The sequence below is a fragment of the Crocodylus siamensis genome, chromosome 1, assembly GCF_052110815.1.
Source record: "Crocodylus siamensis isolate JL-2025a chromosome 1, ASM5211081v1, whole genome shotgun sequence".
Classification (NCBI taxonomy): domain Eukaryota; kingdom Metazoa; phylum Chordata; order Crocodylia; family Crocodylidae; genus Crocodylus; species Crocodylus siamensis.
In genome coordinates this window covers 115,736,841-115,756,665 of record NC_143395.1, presented here as the reverse complement: position 1 = coordinate 115,756,665, position 19,825 = coordinate 115,736,841, and the positions used below count along the sequence as shown (strand labels likewise).

At 37.4% G+C, this 19,825-nt stretch overlaps 1 protein-coding gene across 5 annotated transcripts in view; it reads right to left on the bottom strand.

Annotated features, from left to right (window-relative positions):
• STXBP5 (syntaxin binding protein 5) overlaps nt 1-19,825 on the bottom strand; it is a 207,713-nt gene that overhangs the window by 56,229 nt on the left and 131,659 nt on the right. For all 5 annotated transcript variants that reach the window (XM_090041024.1, XM_090041030.1, XM_090041038.1 and 2 more), the window contains exons 10-18: nt 15,100-15,254; nt 13,194-13,266; nt 10,799-10,946; nt 10,646-10,713; nt 9,380-9,420; nt 7,879-8,099; nt 4,043-4,221; nt 1,660-1,785; nt 281-432 (exon numbers count right to left, since the gene is read on the bottom strand). In XM_090041024.1, coding sequence (XP_089897150.1) covers nt 281-432; nt 1,660-1,785; nt 4,043-4,221; nt 7,879-8,099; nt 9,380-9,420; nt 10,646-10,713; nt 10,799-10,946; nt 13,194-13,266; nt 15,100-15,254 — 1,163 coding nt within the window. The remainder of the gene's footprint in view (nt 1-280; nt 433-1,659; nt 1,786-4,042; nt 4,222-7,878; nt 8,100-9,379; nt 9,421-10,645; nt 10,714-10,798; nt 10,947-13,193; nt 13,267-15,099; nt 15,255-19,825) is intronic.

The window sequence follows — 19,825 nt, the reverse complement described above, 5'->3', positions numbered from 1 at the left end:
AGAGGATAAGAAAAGTACAGTACTGTAGTTAGCAAGAAGATTGTAATGTTAAGTATTAAAAATACCTCCCTACAGAAGATTCTGAATGGCAAAGAATCATCATCTGTAAGAACATGAATTCAAATTGTTCTTCTCATTTCAAAAGAAGAGAAATATAGCATTCAGATATAAATGTACATAATTTACATGTTGCTAATGGGCATATCTTTAAAGTAGTGAACTGATTTGAGTTCTGAAGATGTGTATAATTAGCTGAAAAGCAACTTTCAGGAGTTCTTACCTCCTGATGGCTGCCGAGTTTTTCGGGGAGATCGAGGTTCCCTACGATAGGGATCATTAGAGCCATACAATTCAATGGTGCCTAGGTTCAAGAGCACGGTCTTCTGGAGGTAATCAACCATTGCAATACCATTACAGTTGCCAAAAGCTACTCTGGAAAAAGGAGGATGAAGAGGAAAAAGAAAGATTATGACTTCAAAAAATTATACTTGACCAAACCTTGAAAACTCATGCTACTTTCAGTGAACCTGGAAAAAAAAGTGAGTTAAACACATTAAGGCATAAATCTGCTCTCTATAAAATAACATCTTCTGCTCCATGAGACCACTTGATGTAGTTATGGTTCCTGATTTACTGACTGAAGCGAACTTTTCAGTGATTTTAATCCTGCTTGGCTCCATATTCAACAAAGCTATGAAATGATGTTCCTGATGATATACACGCACATGCCAACTCAGCTATGACTGGAGATACGGGTAATAACTATAGTAGAAGGAACCTCCACCTTGGAACCAACATTAAGGTTCCAGTTATGTTTGCAGATATTGCAATTTGTTGGCATATAGCAAAACTATCCTTTTATTTGCAAGGAGCAGATTCCATCTGGAAGATAAATTTCTCCAGTCAATTTTGTAAAACCTATTCTTTACAGCAGATGTCTTCCCCTCCCCCCCACATCTAAGTTTTATCAAGAATTAATATTTTCCAGTTGAAGAGAGTCATACACGTTTGGTGATATACAGTGTACGTAGATATTGTTAACATAGTACATTAACAGAAAAATTGCACAAATTAACCAATGCTGGATTCAAATAAAGCAGGCCTGAGAGACTTTGGATCTTTTCTCCTACTGAATGCCAAATAAGGTCTCTCTTAATACTTTTAAAGTGAATGAGTACTTGATCATTCAGTTTTATTTTAGGACCAATAGCCAGTATTGCTATCATTATGGGTAAAAGATCCAGCAAAGTTCCTATTAATAATTTCTGTTTTCACAAACTTCTAATTGTTCAGAGGTCCAGGAGGACAGCTGGAGAAAGTTCTTTTTTATATATATTTCTATAATTCTACTTGTACATAAAAATCAATATATTTTAGAGTTCTGTAGCTGACAAACATTTGGGATGTATACAAAAGCAAATTTCGAATCTGTTAAATTTCATGCATCTTTTCTGACCAAAATTCCAAATTTAAAGGAACAGCTTAACACATTTTTTTTGTAAATTCAAATGGATTAATGTAGGATATATTGTAGCAGTGAGTTTACAAATTTATGTTAAGTGACTGTTCACCACAATCAAAATCACAAATACTATCTTCTTAAGACCAACCACTTCTATGAAATTTATTAGAAATGTGAATAATATAGAATATACTTACAGGCCATAGGCAGAGTTGACTGCCAGACTAGTTATTTGTTGAGGAGGTTCTCCACTCACCCACACTAGCTGAATAACCAGCTCAGTTTGGTAACCCGCAGACTGCTTAAGGGGAGAATTTTTGACTCTGCAATTTAAATAAAAATGTGTTACATCTTCTCCATATGGTAAAAGGTTATTGGCACAATTAAATCTTATTGTTTTATACAAAATGCACCAATTAAGTAGTATTTAATTTTCCAATTTGCCATAATATAATACATGCAAACCAACAGTAATACTTGTCATTGATATTCATGGCTTTAATAGATCATGCACGTGTCGCAAATGCTGGGTTCTTAAGTCGGGGGAATGTGTCATTGTAGATTCTTATAGAACTGTGTATGGACAAGGGATCCAATTGTGAATTGATGACCTGCCTAACTCAGGCAAGTAGAGACTTCTAGGAAAAGGATGATGGTACATTAAGGCAGGCACAGGTGACAGAAGTAGTACTTAAACAGTTGCTAACGGGACCAAATTTGGAGAAATGGCAGGTAAATAGGAAAAAACTCTGTAAACCTTTTACTTTTACATTCATCAGTACACTTAGGGATGCTTCCTAGATTAAACTTAAAGGGCATGAGAAAAACCTGACCCTCCCCATTCCCTGCTTAAAGACAAATTAACAGAAAATCTAACATGATCAGCAAGATCAGCAGCCTTTTTACTCACTCCTAGTATCCTAGTCTCACTAATGGATCTTTTTTTTTTTAATTGACGTTGTCACATATAACAGTGCAATAGGACTCTGCTCCAATTTTTCCTGCTCTTTACCCTAGCTTTAAGTCAAAAATGGTCCTCCATATTCAACGATTCCTTAGAAATCAGTCATGTTCAAGAGTTCCCCCCCATAAAGAAAACAAAAAATACTTACAGAATCCACTAGCTAAGACTTTGGACACAACCCAGGGTGAAAATCTAAAATCAGGTCTTTACTTTTGCAACTAAGAGAGATAAAGTATGTTCTAGCCTAAACACTAAATCTGCAAATGAGGGCATGATTAGCATTGTATTAGGTTAAAGATCCAAAGGCATAATAATTTTCCTCATCCAAGGATCTAATGCAGGAACCCAACCCATCAATGTGTATCAATCCTCAAGAGAATCAAAGATGTTGTGTGTCAGATGAAAAAAATAAATCTGTTTTTCCAATATGAAGTTTGCCCGTGACAATCAAAGCACTTCATTGGAGGCTGATGAAGTGTGTAAATTACTACAACGGCTCCTGTCTTAAGGCATGACACTTGCAATGCATGGGCTATCAAACAAAGTAGTGTAGCCATATGAGGGTAGGTGTTGCACACTCATCTGCCGACCAACAGAGTTGGTGCATCACAGAAGTTACAGTACTTCTGGTTCAGGAGCCAGTGCTCATGGAGCAGACAGAGTATGTCTCAGCATGGTGCTGTCTTGTGCTACAACAGCATAACCAGGTAGACATGCTTTAGAATGTGTTGACTACACAGGACATTTGTTTTAAATGGGGAATTGACCTTCTGGTGATCCCCAAAGACCCACTATAAATATCCAATGGAAGAAGATGCATTAAAACAGAATGTCTATTCCACCTTTCATCTTGGTATTTCCCAAAATCTGGGATACATTCCTTGATGGACAACAGTGTATCTACATGCAAAGTCTGATATCTTTTATTCCTAAACCAAGCTACAGTGGCTGAAAATAATACTTTAAAAACATGAGGCCAACAAATATATTAAGGTTTATATGGAAGTTTCCCAAAATACAGAGCATGCCTGCTGAGGAAACATGACAGAAGCTACAAATATGACAGTTGCATAAATTAAGCTACGTAGCTGTAATTGTTACATGAGGGCAGTGGTTGGCAACCATTTTAGGCTGCAGGCTGGAGTGACTCAGTTCAGGTTATGGGTGAGTAGACAGGCTAATGCTAGGATCACAGGCATGTGGTCACATGGGGAGAAGCAAATGTTGCCAACACTCCTGCATGTGGCAACATGGGAAAAGTGACTGCTGCCAAAGGCCCTGCCATCAAAGCTCCATGTCTGCAAACCAGATCAAATACCTCTGTGGGCTGAAGCCAGCATGTGGGCAATAGGTTTCTTACCCTGTGCTAGGGAGTTCATGAATGCTAGGGAGTTGACCACTTTTCTTGCTGATTGGCTTAGTTCTTCCTAAAAGGAGGCACAGCTTTCAAAGTTAGACAAGCACTGCCCTAGATAGGGTAGGATTAGATATTCATTTTTGTAGTATCTTGAAAGCACAAGTATTTTTATTGTATAGACTTTCCATTGTTTGTGATCTATAGACACAATGAGGGGGTACTATATGAGGTACTATAATTTCCTGGTTTTTATACTCACTTTAAACATGGGACATTATCACGAAGCCCATCAGATGAGCTGCTGCTAGTTGATGGATGAGACTGGGGGGCAATGGACTGAGGATTGGAACCCGTGCCTGGAGTTGGCAAAGGTGGCACTTGCTCACCATCTGGGGACTCTATATCATTTATTTCATACAACAGCCGGACTTCAAGCATCTGTAAATTAAACCAAACAAAAAAAATGAAAGTAAAGCAGTTTTCTCTGTGTATTGTAAACAGTCTCCGTGAATTTCTGACATTTGCCTTGCAAAAAACATCAATTATGTAGAAACATGTACATGAATTAAACAAAGTACTAATAAAAACTCATATGGTATGATCAATATCCAAGACAAATTTCTTTATACTAAAGCAGTTCAGTAACTTCCCTTGAGAGTATGGGGTCTCTTAAAATAACTGAAATGGGAAAAAAGTTAATGCTGGTGAGATTTAAAACATAAATAGGCAACTTACTGTGAAAACAAACTAGTTATTTTACAGTAATTGTAATGAAGGTATTACCACCTTTTCCCAAACAAAAAAATACATACTACATTTAAAAAGTTAAGCATTGTAACACTATTGTAAAAAGTATGTTCTCAGTCACAAAACATCATTTTTTTTTTTTTACATAGTTCAAAATGTTTGAGAGATACAAGAATGAGACAAAAAACCCTGAACACTCTAAAGCTAGTGCATCCATACTACTTAATGAGTTGCTTAGCTAAACTGAACTATACATTGTAGAGAACATTAAACAGGTTTTAACATTTTCCCTTGCTTTTAATTAATTACCTTTATAATTTGAACATGATTTTATTGAAGTTATGCAAGGCAAAATTCCACTATGTTCTGTTTTTAACATGGTTACTTGTCAGTGTGGCAGAGGGACCAGAAAGCAGGGGGACAGGCACCAGTGGGGAAGGTGTGGGGCAAAGGTGGTAGGGGTCAGGTGTCAGAAGCCTGCATTGGGGAGGATAGGGGGGCAAGGGGCTGCGATTCCTCAGTGCTGCTTTCCCCACTACAGGAGTTGGGGGGGATGACTTAAAATGACCAGCCACTACCTAGATTCTATATATGGAGAATTAGAATACATTTACAATTTCCCATGTATAGAATCTAAATGATTAGGACTAGGGACAGACATTACACATAAACCAGTTTAAGTGATCAGAAACTGTTTTAAACCTGTAACAGAACAGATGTTCAGTACACATAAACCAGTTTAAAAATGTCTGAAACTGGTTTGAGATCAACATGGTTGAATGTAGTATCAGACTTACCGTTTTGGATCAAACCGGTTTATGCAATGTCTGTTTCACACCAGCTTCTGGTTTCGCTTAAACCAAAGTCCCCCAGCACCCCGCATGCTTTGCAGCACTGGGCAGGGCTGTCTACTCCAGCAATCTGGGCTGGCCCCTCCCCTCTGCTCCCTGGCTGGAGCTCCAGCAGAGACAACAGGCACAGCAGCATCTACCTAGTTTCCCCATAAGCTCCCTCCACTACTCCCGAGCATGGACCATAGCCAGCATGTAGTACGCTAGCTAATGCTGAGAGGTGTCTGTGTAAGGCAGACAGGACAGTGTCTACTCAGGGCTTTTTGGAGCTAATCAACAGCTCAGCTGGTAATGTCCCTCTGCTCCTTTCTTGGAAAAAAAGTTAAGAACTTGAACTAACGAGAGAGGCTTTTGCTTTCTTAATGGGCTGATAGACACTGTATTATCAACTCCCTGCTGGGCTGGGGGACGGGAACGGAGATGACACCCCTTCCTAATCTGTGCGTCCTGCTGGGGCCTAGCCACACTCAGCTCAGCATAGTAGAAGGGAAGGGAGGGCTGCTCTAGCACCCCCGGTTTCTAGCCTCAGCCACCGCAGGCATGTGCCTGGATTGCTTCAGTCCAGAGGGGATGTCTGTGTGATTACAAACTTCAAAATGGACACAGGACTCTGGGTGAAGCCTTACCAGTGTCAAATAAATCAAAATAATCACTTTGAATGATCTGGAAGTGAAAATCCTGTTAATACAACCCACTATAGTGCCTTTTTTTTTTGGCAACAAAAATAGTTGGCCCAGATTCATCTTACGGTCCACTGCAATCCCTGATTAATCTCTGCTTTACTGCAGCCTAGGCAATCATTTCCTGGTGTGTATCTGTGCATGGAATTATTCCATGCCAAGTGTAGGACTTTGCATTTGTCCTTGTTGATTTCATCTGACTGATTTCAGATCATTTATCTAATGTATCCAAGTCATTCTGGATCCTAGCCCTACCCTCCAGAGTGTTCGCAACTCACCAAATTTGAGATTGTCTGCAAATCTGCTAGTCGAGATTGTTAATTACATAGTTAAAATTGTTAATTAAGAAGTTAATACTTAATACCAGATGCAAGACAGACCCCTGGGGAACTCCACTTGTTACTTCCTCCCAACTAGATGTTGAGCCATTGATGATTATTTGTTGAGTGTGATGATACAACCAGTTAAGTATGTACCTTACAGTCAAGGTATATCACACCCCCTGCTTTCCCCTCATCCACAGAGCCAGCCAAATTGTCACAGAAAGAAAACAGATTGGTCAGGTATGACTTGCTCTTGGTGAATCCATGTTGCCTGTCTCTGATCACTTTATTCTCATAACGGTGCATTGAAAGAGATTCTTTAAGGATCTGCTCTAGGATCTTTCAAGTATCAAAGTCAAACTGACTGGCTAATAATTCCCTGGAATCTCCTCCTTCCCCTTCTTAAAAATGAGCACTATATTTGCAGTTTTCCAGAGATCCAGGACCTCTTCCCAACCTCCATGAACTCTTAAAGATGAAGTCTATCAAATTACCTAAGCCAGTTCTGTTAGTACCCTAGGATGTATCCCATTGTCATGCCACAACATGGATAGTCAGGTCTGGGGCCACTTAGGAATTGAGGTGTCGACCAGATCGGGATGGGCGAGCAGAATCCAAGGACAAACCAGGTCGGGCAGCCAGGAGATCAATCTGAGAGTGAGTGAGTGGAGTCATGCAACTGGGAGATCTAGTAAGAGCAGAGTTGAGGAGGAAGATGAGTCAAGAAGCCAAGAGATCAGGTAGAGAGCGGATTTAAGGAGCAAGCCAGAAGGAACAGAGTAGCAGCCTTGGTTGAGTCTTGTTGTGCAGACACTTCCTGTTTCTGTGCAGGGGTTTATATGGGGGAAGTGGAGGGTCACTTTGACCCTAGCCAGCTACTCCAACCACAGGGAGTAGGTAGAGGTTAGGCCCTCCAGAAGGCTTTAGGCCAGCCTGGATCAGTGTGGGCTAATAAAGGAAAAGGTGGCAGATGAGGATGACCATTTGTGTCCACCAGGCCAAGGTCACAAGTTCAAGGCTATGGCCTAACATCAATTTGGTCCTGCTGACTTGAAAGCCTCTAACACCTCTAAGTAATCCCCATCTTGTTCTGTTTGTCTACTTCACTATCTTTGCTGCCAGCTGTACTTGTGATCTGGTTGCTGACTTTATTCATGAAGACTGAATTAAAAAAAATACGTTAAGGACTTCTGCCAACTCTGCAGAATTTTGAAAGTGAAGAATGAAGTCCTTTAAGCATGTGGTTATTTTGTACTAATATTTAAAGTTAAGCATGTATTTAAAGGCATAGTTCGACTAAGGCTATACTTACAAATTTCTATAAAAAGAAAAAAAACTTCAATTCAATTTTCTGCAAGCAGCTGTTTCTAGTTTGCATATTTCCTGTTTGTCAATTTCACCAACTGGATGAATGCAAGAAAAATATAAAACAATAACATTTCTATTATAACAAAACGCCATAACATTTTTAAAAAACAAACAATATGCTATTACCGGAATAACTTCTGTTGTCACTTCTTGTTTGCTAAACCTGTAAATGATAACGTGTGCAGAAACTCCTGCTATGCACAGCATCCTACTTTCTGGAGACCATGAGATGATTTGAATAGCATAGGGATCTTCATCTACTATGTCTGTGTTTGGTCTGTCATCCTTATTCCGTGATTTTTCGAAAACTTTAGCTGTTTTTAGCTTGTAAAGTACTTGCAGTGTTACTAGGAACAAATCAAAATGCACAAAAGTTAATTTTCAATTTCAATTTATAATCTTTCCCAATTTATTTTTTGGACTCTCCTCCAATTAACTATGGGAACAAGTTATGTTAAAAAAAAAAAGAGGGCAGAGTAAAAGCAATGGTTACGGTGTTGACATTCTTCTATAATAAAAATGTATCTATAGGTCAAGACTATTCTTAAAAAAGGGAAAATCTAAAGCCTATTAAATCTAGGCTAAATCTGCTTATTTCTCTTAGGATACAAACGTATGTTGCATTTGTCCCTGGACAAGTTGTGCCTGCCTGTGTCTGTCCCTAAACAAACAACAGAAGTATTCTGTGATTGGCACGTACGCTCATGGCTCTTCTAAATCAGGGTTTAGTGAGCGCATGAATTCATTGCTGATTTTGCCATTGATTCAATGATGCAATCCTAGAACAACTGTTCAGATGCATTTTGAGATGTCCTTATGGCACTTTTTACCCTGTGAACTTTTTTAGGAATTGTCCTGGGGAAAAAAAAAGGACACAGACATTTGATGATTGTACTTTGTCCCAGAATAAAATGGTTTATTCTTGGAAAAATGTGGTACCTGTTTGTAGCCTTAGCAGGAAATACAAAGAGTTAAAAACACTGCCAAAATTGAATAGCCATGCAAAGGAAATAATACACCAACAGATTAAGGAGGAACTTCTTTCATACAATAAAAGTTTTTATATTTATGGCATAATCAAACCTAACAAAGTCTTAATTCCAGGCTCTGTCAGAAATACCTATAATACCTAAGCTTTGGATCAACTGATTTGACAGATGTGCTTATGGTACATTTAAGTCAGGCTTTTCTAGCATAAATTATGCATCACATATTCCTAGTTATTCTTAGTGGCTGTTATTTATTAGTAATTTATATTTTGTGAATGTCTATAATCTTCTGTAATAAATAAATAAAAGAAAGTTAATGACCCATTTCACTAAAGCTCCACTGTTTCAGAAACGTACTCTTCTCTCTCATATCTGCTTGCTGAGGGAGAAGAAAATGAAGACAAAACCTGTTCTAATGAAAAGTTTTCTTTTAGGCAGCAGGATTCAAACACTGAACTATTCAAGTAAACTTAACAGGCTGAAAGTTTAATTCATTTAATTTCAGGTATTCGTAAGACATGGACTGTTTTGTGAGGCAGTCAGTATGAACATCCTCTGGACAATGACTTTGTTACAAAAATAGGCAAATTTAGGAAAAATCTACTCAATAAACAAGTTACAATAATTTAAATTCTTACTTGCAGACGCATCCCAAAACTTGATTGATCCATCAGCATGCCTAAGAAATAAAAGTAAAAATAAAAAAAGTGTTTCTGAAAAAAAGGTTAAGCCAGATTTAGACTAGCTTATCTAACTATTTGACCATAAACCATAGAGCCAACATTCTGATTAGCACCTGTTACACCGTAAAATGCCATTTAAAAATAACTGAAAAAATTACTAGTAATGTGAGGTCTTCAAATTCTCAAAGTGTATCAAGCGGAACAGCGGAAGTGTCTGATCTCTGATGACGTACTGTTTAAGAAAGATTCTTATCCAGCAAGCTAGCATTTTCAAAGGGGCCCAAAGAGAGCTAAGGCATGCAAATCAGTTGAATGTCAGTAGAAATTTAACATCTGCCTCTGAAAATGCTAGCTACAGATTAAACCTTCAAGAACAGTGGCAGTTTTATCCCCAGAGAAACCTTTGCTTTACTTCATTTTGAGAGTTATTAGAATGTCATGTGTTAGATTATGATGACAGATTTAACTGTCAGCCTGTTTTAAAAAGTATAACTGACATTCAATTACTGAACTCAACAACTTGCAAAACAGATACATATTTTAAAAAAGTACTCCAAGAAAGTCTAGGAAGTCAATTAAATAGATCAAACATCATCACAGAAACTATAATGAAAAAAGGGAATAGCAAGTGTCTCAGGGGTACTTACAGAAAGCAAATGAAATCTATCTGGGGAGGCAGCTTACTATACTAGATATAGTTCTTGACTCGTCATTACTGTTTCCTTGTCTCATTTTCATGCAATTTGTATACAATAAATAAATAAATAAATAAATAAATAAATAAATAAAGTGTGCTGTTGCATATCACATAACAGAATGGGAAGCACATTTATTTCTGTGTTTTGCCATGAACACTTTCTTCCTGGAGTCCTGCAGTGCTTTGTCTCCATCACTGCAAGAACACTGTTATCCGGTTTTGCACAAAGCTACAGTTCTCTTCTCTACTTATTGTTGCTTTATGTTGTTTTAACACCAAACACACAGGCATAAATTGAAACCAGTCAAAAAGTTCTCCAACTATCAAACAAGAAATATATTAGATACTTATTACTATTTTTTCACATTAGTATTCAGAAGCTTTAACTCTTACCAAGGTGCTTAAGGCACACTTAATCATTCATACCTTTCATACACCACTGTTTTTGGTAGGTGAAGTGAATAAAAAGCACACTAGCATTCTTTTTATTCAGTCACTGAAGTTAGTTGCATCATCCCACTTACCCTGTAATAATTATCTCTGGGTAACTCTGAGTGACCAAGCCCCAATTGCCTCCACTGATAGGCCATTCCTAGAAAGTTAACAACAAATAGACTGTAAAAGCCTGACAAGTAATGCTGATGCTTTAAGAGAGATATATGCATTAGATACAGTACCTTTTTACTGTAACCTTGACGTTTCTGCCGAGCCCCCACTGAATAAAGTGCAGGAATGAGGTCTACAGGACAGTCAGCAAAATATTCACAACAGGTAACAGGAGATTCATGTATAGTCAAAGGGTAGGGATTCTCAAATATAGGATACCTTTTATGGAAGAAGGGAAAAATTGTTAGGCAAAGAACAACAATTTCTTTTAATGCAAATTACAAATGAATCAAAGTCTGTAAGTTTATAAATGTACTCCATTTTTAACTTCAAAATGGGCAAACGAGTCAGAAACCAGTGTAGACGAATATGCCATCCTCTTAGGTCAAGATCCAGGCTTTTTTATCCATCTGGAACATGCTTAGTATACTCCAGGGAGAACTGTGGGTGCTATTATACATAGTAATCAAAAATAGTTTGCCTGCAGTAGATCACAAGGAAATGTAGGCTACTGCTCCTTGTAATGAATGCTCATTCAATACAATTTGTCAAGTATTAAATTGTACCAGCTGCTGCAAAGTTACTTCCAGTCGTTGAATCTAACATTTTAAAGTTGCCTTTAAGTTTCTGTAGTAGCCAAAATGAAAGTACATTACTGAGATCTAGTTCTCAAACTCTGAAGATACTGTATTTACCTGAATCCAAGACTACTCTAAATTTAAGATGACACCCCTTCCAATAATTAGATTCCATACATAGAAAATGTATAAAGATTTGTTATAGTTTTTCCATATCTAGAAGCTGCAGGGTCATCTAAAATTTATAACCCACACAATGACTGCAGTGAAGAAAGCCATGCCAGGGCAGAGAGGCAGTGGGGGAGTCAAAGTAACTACCTGGATGGATGGAGGGAATGATGTGGATATATAGCATATCTGGACTTCTGCAAGGTCCCAAACTTCTCATAAACAAATTGGAGAAATGTGGGATAGATAAAACTACTAAAGGTGAATAAGTTAACTGGCTCAACAGCTGCAAGCAAAGGCTAATTATTAACAGGTCCATGTCAGAATAGTAGGAAGTTCTGAGTGGAGTCCCACTGGGATCTGTCCTTGGCCCAGTGCTGTTCAACATGTTTCTTAATGATTTGGACGTGGATATAGGAAGCTTCTTGAGCAAGTTTGCAGACAACACAAAACTGGGAAGGACTGCAAACACGGTGGAGAATGCAGGGACAATTTAGTAGGATTTTGACAGATTTACCCCATGGTCAGACTGGTACAGACTGTGGGGTTTTTTGCCTTCCTCTGTAGTGGGAAGAACCCTAGTTCTCTACAATTTTATGATAGAATTAAAACATTCAACAAGAGATACGAAAGCAGGCAATTAGGCCATGAAGATGTGCTTTTAAACTTATTCTACTGAAAAGTATTTTTCGATGTATTATGAGAATCCAGGACTGAATTATAGTTACCCATAAGCATCACTGCTTAAAAATTGACAGATGTTTTATCACTGTTATACAATCATCGCTGTGAAATGAAAGTATTCTGCACACCTCAGATGGTTCACAGATTAAGTATCACTCATGTAGGGAACAATCCAGCATTCTTAAGGATATAAAACTTCATGACCTGATAAGCTTTCCTCAACTAGTCCAATTCCATGGGAATCCGTAATTCTCTTTCTCTAGCCTTTAACGTGTGGTTTAAGACATGAAGGCTGTTGTGGGGAGGTGGTTTCAATTTCTGGTGGTACAATTGTTTTCATTACTGACAACTGTTTCATGCTCGACCCTTGGGAGGGCTGCACACTGCAATTTCACCTTGTATTTTTATAATAAAGGTTTAAAAAGTCAAAAAAGTCTCTCTCTATTCATACACTCCTTCCACCCCACAAAGAAAAATATTTTAATGGGTGACTAGGACACTTTTAAAGATAAAACATAACAAAACTCAAATAAAATAGTAGTTGACTACTGGCTGTTCTGCTTAGCACAGAAAAACTTTGCTGCAAGAATGAACTCAATAAAGAGTTTTGTTATGAGTTAATAACCTGAGAAAAGTAGATCAATAAGGCAATCGGAGTTAAGTCCTCTTCTACTTCTATGCCAAATACTTAGTCATAGGCAGTAGCTCTGGACAATCACAAAGATACAGAAGTGTTTATTATTACTGTTGTTGTCGTCGTTGTTATGTTATATGCATCTCAAATCAGAATGTGGAAGTTAGGTGCTCTTTTAAATGGATTTTGTTCTGAATGATCTATTTGGAAGTTTTAATAATGCTAGTTACTCAAACAACTGCAGTAAGCCGGAAACTGAAGTCTTAACAAATATTATTTTCCATCACAAACAGAAGACTCAGAGGTGCTACCACATGGATCCACAGCAGACTATATATAACTAAATAATTATAATTAAGACGACACACTGCATATGCCTTCAACTATACTCCATATCCTTACCCGTTTTGTGCAAGGTCTATAAGTACTAAATCCTTTTCAAGAAGAACCACCACAGCATATGGTTCCTGAAAATCTGAAAAACAGATCAAAAGCCAAGTTATTCATCATCATTTGAGTTCTTTTAACTTACATACTCAGGGAGTCCACATTTGAAACGCTGCATCCACACGAGGGTCCAAAGATCCCTTTCACCTATCTTTGTTGTTTTCCCCATCTCAGTTAAACCAATATTAAAAACTAGAGGGAGGAAAAAAAAAGGGGGAGTGGGGGAAGGAAGATGAGTGTGCACCTGCAGAAACAGTATTTTGAGAAAATACCAGTTACTGGAACAGAAGTTTCTCAACTGATAAGTACATTTCCATTTGAAATGAGTGCCAGTTTGACAAAGGAAGGAAGAAAATGGAAAGCAATCCCAAAACATCAGTCTGCAACCTTAAGGTAGGCCAGAGATTTTGAGCCAAGGATAGATGCAAAATCAAATACAGGAAATCAGTCAATAATGTAGTAGATGTCAGAATTATAGAATACTTGTTTGGCCAGATTCTTTTTTTGCTTGGATGTTGAATTGCACCTCCAGCGTTTCAGCTTTGGGCAGGAAAGAAGAACAGCACTAATATGAAGAACTCAGGAGGCAAGCTTCACTATTAAGTCACTGAACCTACTGGCCTGTTATAAATACACATCTAGGTCAGGGGTAAGCAACCCCTGGTACACGTGCCAGAATATGGCATGCAAAGACATTTTCCTTTGCACTTGCACCTTGGGGAAGGGGCCAGGCCTGTGCTGCCACAGCAGGGATCAGGCCTCTAACAGCTCCCCTGCCATCTGCCCCTGGTATGCCAACATCTTACAAGTCAAGGTTGTGGGTGTTTTTGGCACTGCCCAAAAATGTTGCTGACCCCCAGTCTAGGTATTGTATTAAGTACTCTTATTGAACTCTGCTGCAACTCAATGTCTCACTAAGACATGTTGATTCTCAGCTAGGGTGCCATGGAACTCTGGGATGCCCTGAGATCCCTCTAAGGGTGCTACAAAAGGTTAGCATTGTTAGACTGCAAACATGATTCACAAGATTTCACATAAGAATCTATAACGTTAAAATATCAATATGTTGTGATTTGACTTTTTTGCAACAGAAGAATTGCTCTATTATTTTTCTGCAGTCCAAAACAGTAAAAACTAAGAGCTGGTATTCTGAGGGGTGCCTCAAGTCTAAAAAGGTTGAGAACCACTGCACTGAGACCTCTGACACAAACATATACCCCAATTAATAGTGGTGAACTACTATCAGTTATCAACCTATCATGACTGCCAATTAATAACACATACAAGATAGGCGAAACAGAATAAAATATGGAGCAAATCTAACTATCACTCCGTCTAGTGCAATTAGGGGAATGACAATTTCCAATTTGTGTTGGAAATTTTTTACCTGTAAAACAGGCTAACAAGGGGCTTGTCAATCTCAGAAACATTGAAATGATTCACATATATTTATAAAACCATTAAAGATTAAAGCCAAATGCTAATTATTATTAATATTGAATCAAACTGTTTTAGAAGTCTAATCCTTGCAGATGAAACCATAGTTAATTCATTTATCAGAGTCATGGCTGATTTTGTAACTTTACAAGCACATGCTTTTTAGCAATTGTATTTTCAGAAAAAAATTGATCAACAATTACTTATAGAACACTATGATGAAGGATAAAGCTTACGGACATCTGTTTTGCTTTTCAAGGAACGTTGAAGTAGAACAGGCAATAGCCACAACCAGTAACGTTAGCTCCAGCCCAATCTCCCACAGAGATGTAACAGAGAGAAAAAGAAGTGGTAAGGAATGTTTTAAGGCTACAAAAAGAACAGATAGTAGTAGTGATAAAAAAAATACCTTTGCAGAACCTACCATTAGGATACGGTGTTTCACAGAGGGTTAAAAAATCAACAATTGAATAATCCATTTCTAGTACAGCAGTACTCTTTCCATGCATAACTGTTAAACAAGGTCTTCTTCCTACTGTGTCATATGACAAGCCTCCTGATAGAATAATAAAAGGCTCCCTAGAAATAAAGCAAAGGCATTTATAGTTATGAAATATTTACTAAAAATGAAGTGGAACAAGTCTCATTGCTCCATAGCAGAAGTTGAAAAAGAAAACAGCTAGCCATACATGCATTTAGAATTATTCATAATAGTTCTCAAACAGCAAAATGTCAGAATAAATTTCACTACTGTGATGTCAGACAATTTGCTCAAGTTTACCTATTCTAGGCGTTTTCTATTCTACTCTCCACCACTGCACACAAAGGTCAGTGGTAGTGCATAATTTGATACTGGTACAAAATACGTTTATATACTGATTCGTATTAGCCCTTGCACAGTTCACAGTTCTAATCTGGAACTATTATGGATTCCCCAGATTTTTGCCTGTCCCATCTAGTTAAGAAATCTTAAATATCAGTTCTCTAATTTTCTTTTAGCAATGACAGGAAAAACAGATCTACATATATTTCTATACATCTATATATATTTCTCCAGTGAAACAGAGTTAATAAGAACAACATACTACTCATGTAATCCACCCTCCTTCAAATGTTTATTCAGATAAAATTTAAGAGAAAGACAAGCTCAAACTATACAACATATTGCTGAACAACTTAAAGTTCTTAAAAATATTGTATATGACTTATTTTTAGAAGCAGGACGCTGGACTTGACAGACTAATGATCTGATCTGGTGCAACTATGTTCCCATTTTATATTATGTAATAATTTCAAAGGACAACCATCTGAAACCTCATATAAACTTTTACTATATTGATTTTTCAGAATGGAAAAAGCAATGTCTCCATATAGTCATAGTACAACACATGCTTAGTGAAGGTGACAGAAGCTCAAGGATTATATTTCAAAGGAAAAGGAAAGAAAAGCTGCATACACATGTTCAAATGATCTGGAAGAATTCTCCCAGGTTTATTTTCCCAGCAGAAAGACTTACCCATAGAACCCTGTTCATGTATTCAAGCTAAGTAACAGAGACCCTGTGGTACTGACACTGGCCTGCCAACGAGCACTAGGGGACACAGGGTCTGCCAAGTCAGCAATAGCGGATAGAGGGGTTCTGCTGGGTCAGGCCAGGGGACGTCTGGCTCAGTCAGGAGCAGAACATGCCCCCTAAGAACTTTGGTGCTGGGCTTTTCCAGCTGGAAGCACACAGGGGGGCAAGTTCTGCTCCCTGCTTGGCTGGGATTCTGAAGGGTTTCTCTGTGGCATCTCTACAGGTACCTGTACAGATGTTTGGTTTTCTGAGATTCTCCCAGGAACCATTTCTCTCATGTTGTTCCCAACTTATTTTTCTTCCAGAGCAGCCATTTTTGCTCTAGGAGAAAAATCATGAACATCTATACACTGGTGAATTTTCCCAAGACAGTAGAAAAACTTGTGGACTCTCATAGGAGAAACTGAATGTCTGTACATAGCTTAAATTGACTACATAACAGAGACTTCACATGAGATTTATATTATGATACAGTAAGATTAAAGCACTGAAATTTACTAACTTTACAGAACATAAGAATATTGGCAAGAAGTTCGTAACAAACATAATAAAAGTACTATCACTTATTAATATTTTTCAATTTAAATTGTAAATGCAATAGCAATTTTGAGATTAAAACCTAAGATAATTAGGATTTTCAAACCGAAGCAGCACAGTTCTTTTTAGAAATATATATATGTAATTGTCACTGATATCAGCAGAAGTTCCCCTCCTCCCTCAAAAAGGCACAATTCCCCCAATTTTAAATCAAGGACAGTACCATATTATAAACCGGCTTAACTCATAAAAACACCAAGAATGCCAATTTTTTTTTGGGCTTCATTAATTATTAAAAAGATCTGTAGTTTATAGTTATTTCCTTCTTAAAATTCATTTAATCTGAACACAAAAATATGACCTTGCATTATAAAAATGTAAATTAACTTATTGCTTCATCAATTCTTCTGACATTTTTGAAGCTGAAAAAAATGGATTGCTTTTATTTAAGACAGGACTGTCCAACTGGCAGCCCACAGGCCACATGTGAGCCCTGAGGGGTTAAACCATGGCTCCCAACCACTCGCTCGGCCTGGATGTTGCTTCCCATTTTGCTCTCTTGCTACCACCACTGGAATCTTCAGGCTCTCCCTCTCCCTTGCAGCTTCTGCTGCCTGCATTTGCCCCTGGGAGTGGAGCAGAGCAGTTTGGTCCTTGGGGCTAAGGGAGCTGATGGCCAGAGCGCTCAGAGAGACTTCATATATGGACCTAAAACAAAACAATTCTGTACCTGATATACACTTGAAATTGTTATTCTTTTAACAGGATGATTTAACCACTTATTCAGTATATTTAGTTACTTATCATAAAAGTGAACAGAAGTTTTAAAGCAGGCAGCTCCTAATCCAATACCATCTATAAATCAATTTTACACATCTGGAACAACTACATCTGGTATAGCTATCATGTGAATTGGGTTACTACGATTTAATTAGACACTTTACATGACTGAACAAAGAAAAGACAAATTAGATCTACTTCATGAAAACATTTTCTCCTTCTTGGGAAAGCAAATTAAGGACTTGAAATCAAGCTAGAGCAACAGTTTATTTTTTTTTGTAGAAGAGTATTTATATTACAAAGTCAGTTTGCCATATATACAAGGTTATATTAAATTTATTACAACAAAAGATAATGTACAGAGCTGAAGTAAATATGCATAAGAAATAGGATACTTTTTCCTTTTAAACTTAAACAGCAAAAATTGCCATCTGTTTTTAATACCAAACCAAGATAATACATCTTTTGGCAAGGTTAAACTGCAATTAATGGTCAGTATTTCCTCAAGGAAGACAAGATGAGTATTGCGATTACATCAGTAAAGCAACTATTCAAGAAACCATCACTTGATGTTGATAATATGGCCAACTACCTTGACCCCTTGATTACTATAAGGCATTTCAGTATCTGGCTACCTCAGAACTCTGCAACTCGTGACAATCTTTATACTGATCTTGGTATGGGACAGTGTACTGGTTTCACCAGTAGCTCTTCTAAACATGGAGTTTCTATTAAAACGTAGCAACTACTTTCAACACAGCTATTCATGAGGTTGTTGATGGACTTTTTTAATCACGCTGGGGATAAATGAGGCTACTTTACAGTATCTCCATTTTTTCCTCTTAGAGTGTTCTCAGTAAGAAAGCAGTTGTTGTAAAACTGTTCCTTCTCTCTAATGGAGAACATTTGGAGTTCTGCAGGGTGTTGTATTAGGAGGATTAGCAGAGACAGACTGTATATTTTCAGCATACTGATGTCAATTTTTCTCCATTTTCTTTGATCAGGGCAAAACTACCATTGATTACATTTCAATGTTTGAGTGAAATCAGTAAGGTGCCAAATGCTTTATCTAAGCAAAACTGAGATGTTATTTTACATAGTAGGTTCTTATTACTGTTCTCATCACCATAGTCTTGAGTACTTTTTATACACTTAATACCTTTTACATGTTATTTATTCTCTTACCCTCCGCCCAGGGTGATAATTGTGCATGCTATGTTTTTAATCTCTCTCTCTCTTTAAAGGTACATGCTAGTAAAGGTTTCTGTTGGTGGAGGAAGGTTTGAAGATAAGCACCTTATTCTTGAAGTAGAAGAGTGGCAGGAACCTGTGATGCTCCTTAGTTCTTGAGGGTATATATTGAAGACCAGATGCTGACAAAGTTCTTTGTAGATGAGCTTTATATTTATTACAGATTTATTCCACTGTACCTGAGAAGCAGACCTATCAAGCAATCTTTTCACCATTAAGCACTTTGTAGATACTAACCAAGACAATGACTTTGATTTAGCATTCAACAGCAAGCCATCACAGAGGCATAGGACTAGTCCGATATACTTGTTGCATTTCATTTTGCTGGAGACATGCTACAGCATTCTGTATTAGTTGGGAGTTTCTTAACAACTATAAAGTTCATGTCCAGCTATTCTCCAGTGAAAGTACCATACTGGCAGGGGGAAGCATACTTAGAGAAGATGGCATAATATAATTTCCCCTTCAATTGTGAACACATATTTACAATTCATTAGTCAGGGTGAAAATTAGTGGGCCTGAATCAAACCAACTAGATGGTTGATGATGGAATCTAGAGCTTCCATAAAAATCATTTCTATTCCATGAAACATTTAAAAAACAGAAGAGAAACTGTTGGAGCAAAATAATGGTGGCAGATTTCATGTAGGTCAGGCACCTAAGAAAAGCCACCATGATACTGCAAAAAAATTATAATAATTTTAGGTTAAAGAAACATGTAGAATATAATACCATTGCATGCTTGTATATGAATTTGCTTGGATATTTTAATACTTTAGTGTATTTGTTTTACATTTTATTTTACTGAGTCTCTGTTGAGAAGGACTGCATATAAATCCAGTAACTAACGAACTAAATAAATACATTTATTACCAACATGACTAAACACTGTAATTACATAATATAATAGCATAATGACATTTCTTAATTATGCACTTAAAATAAAAAACTATGTGATAATATATATTAGAAGTGATAATTACAACTGTGCATCTCAATTATGTAA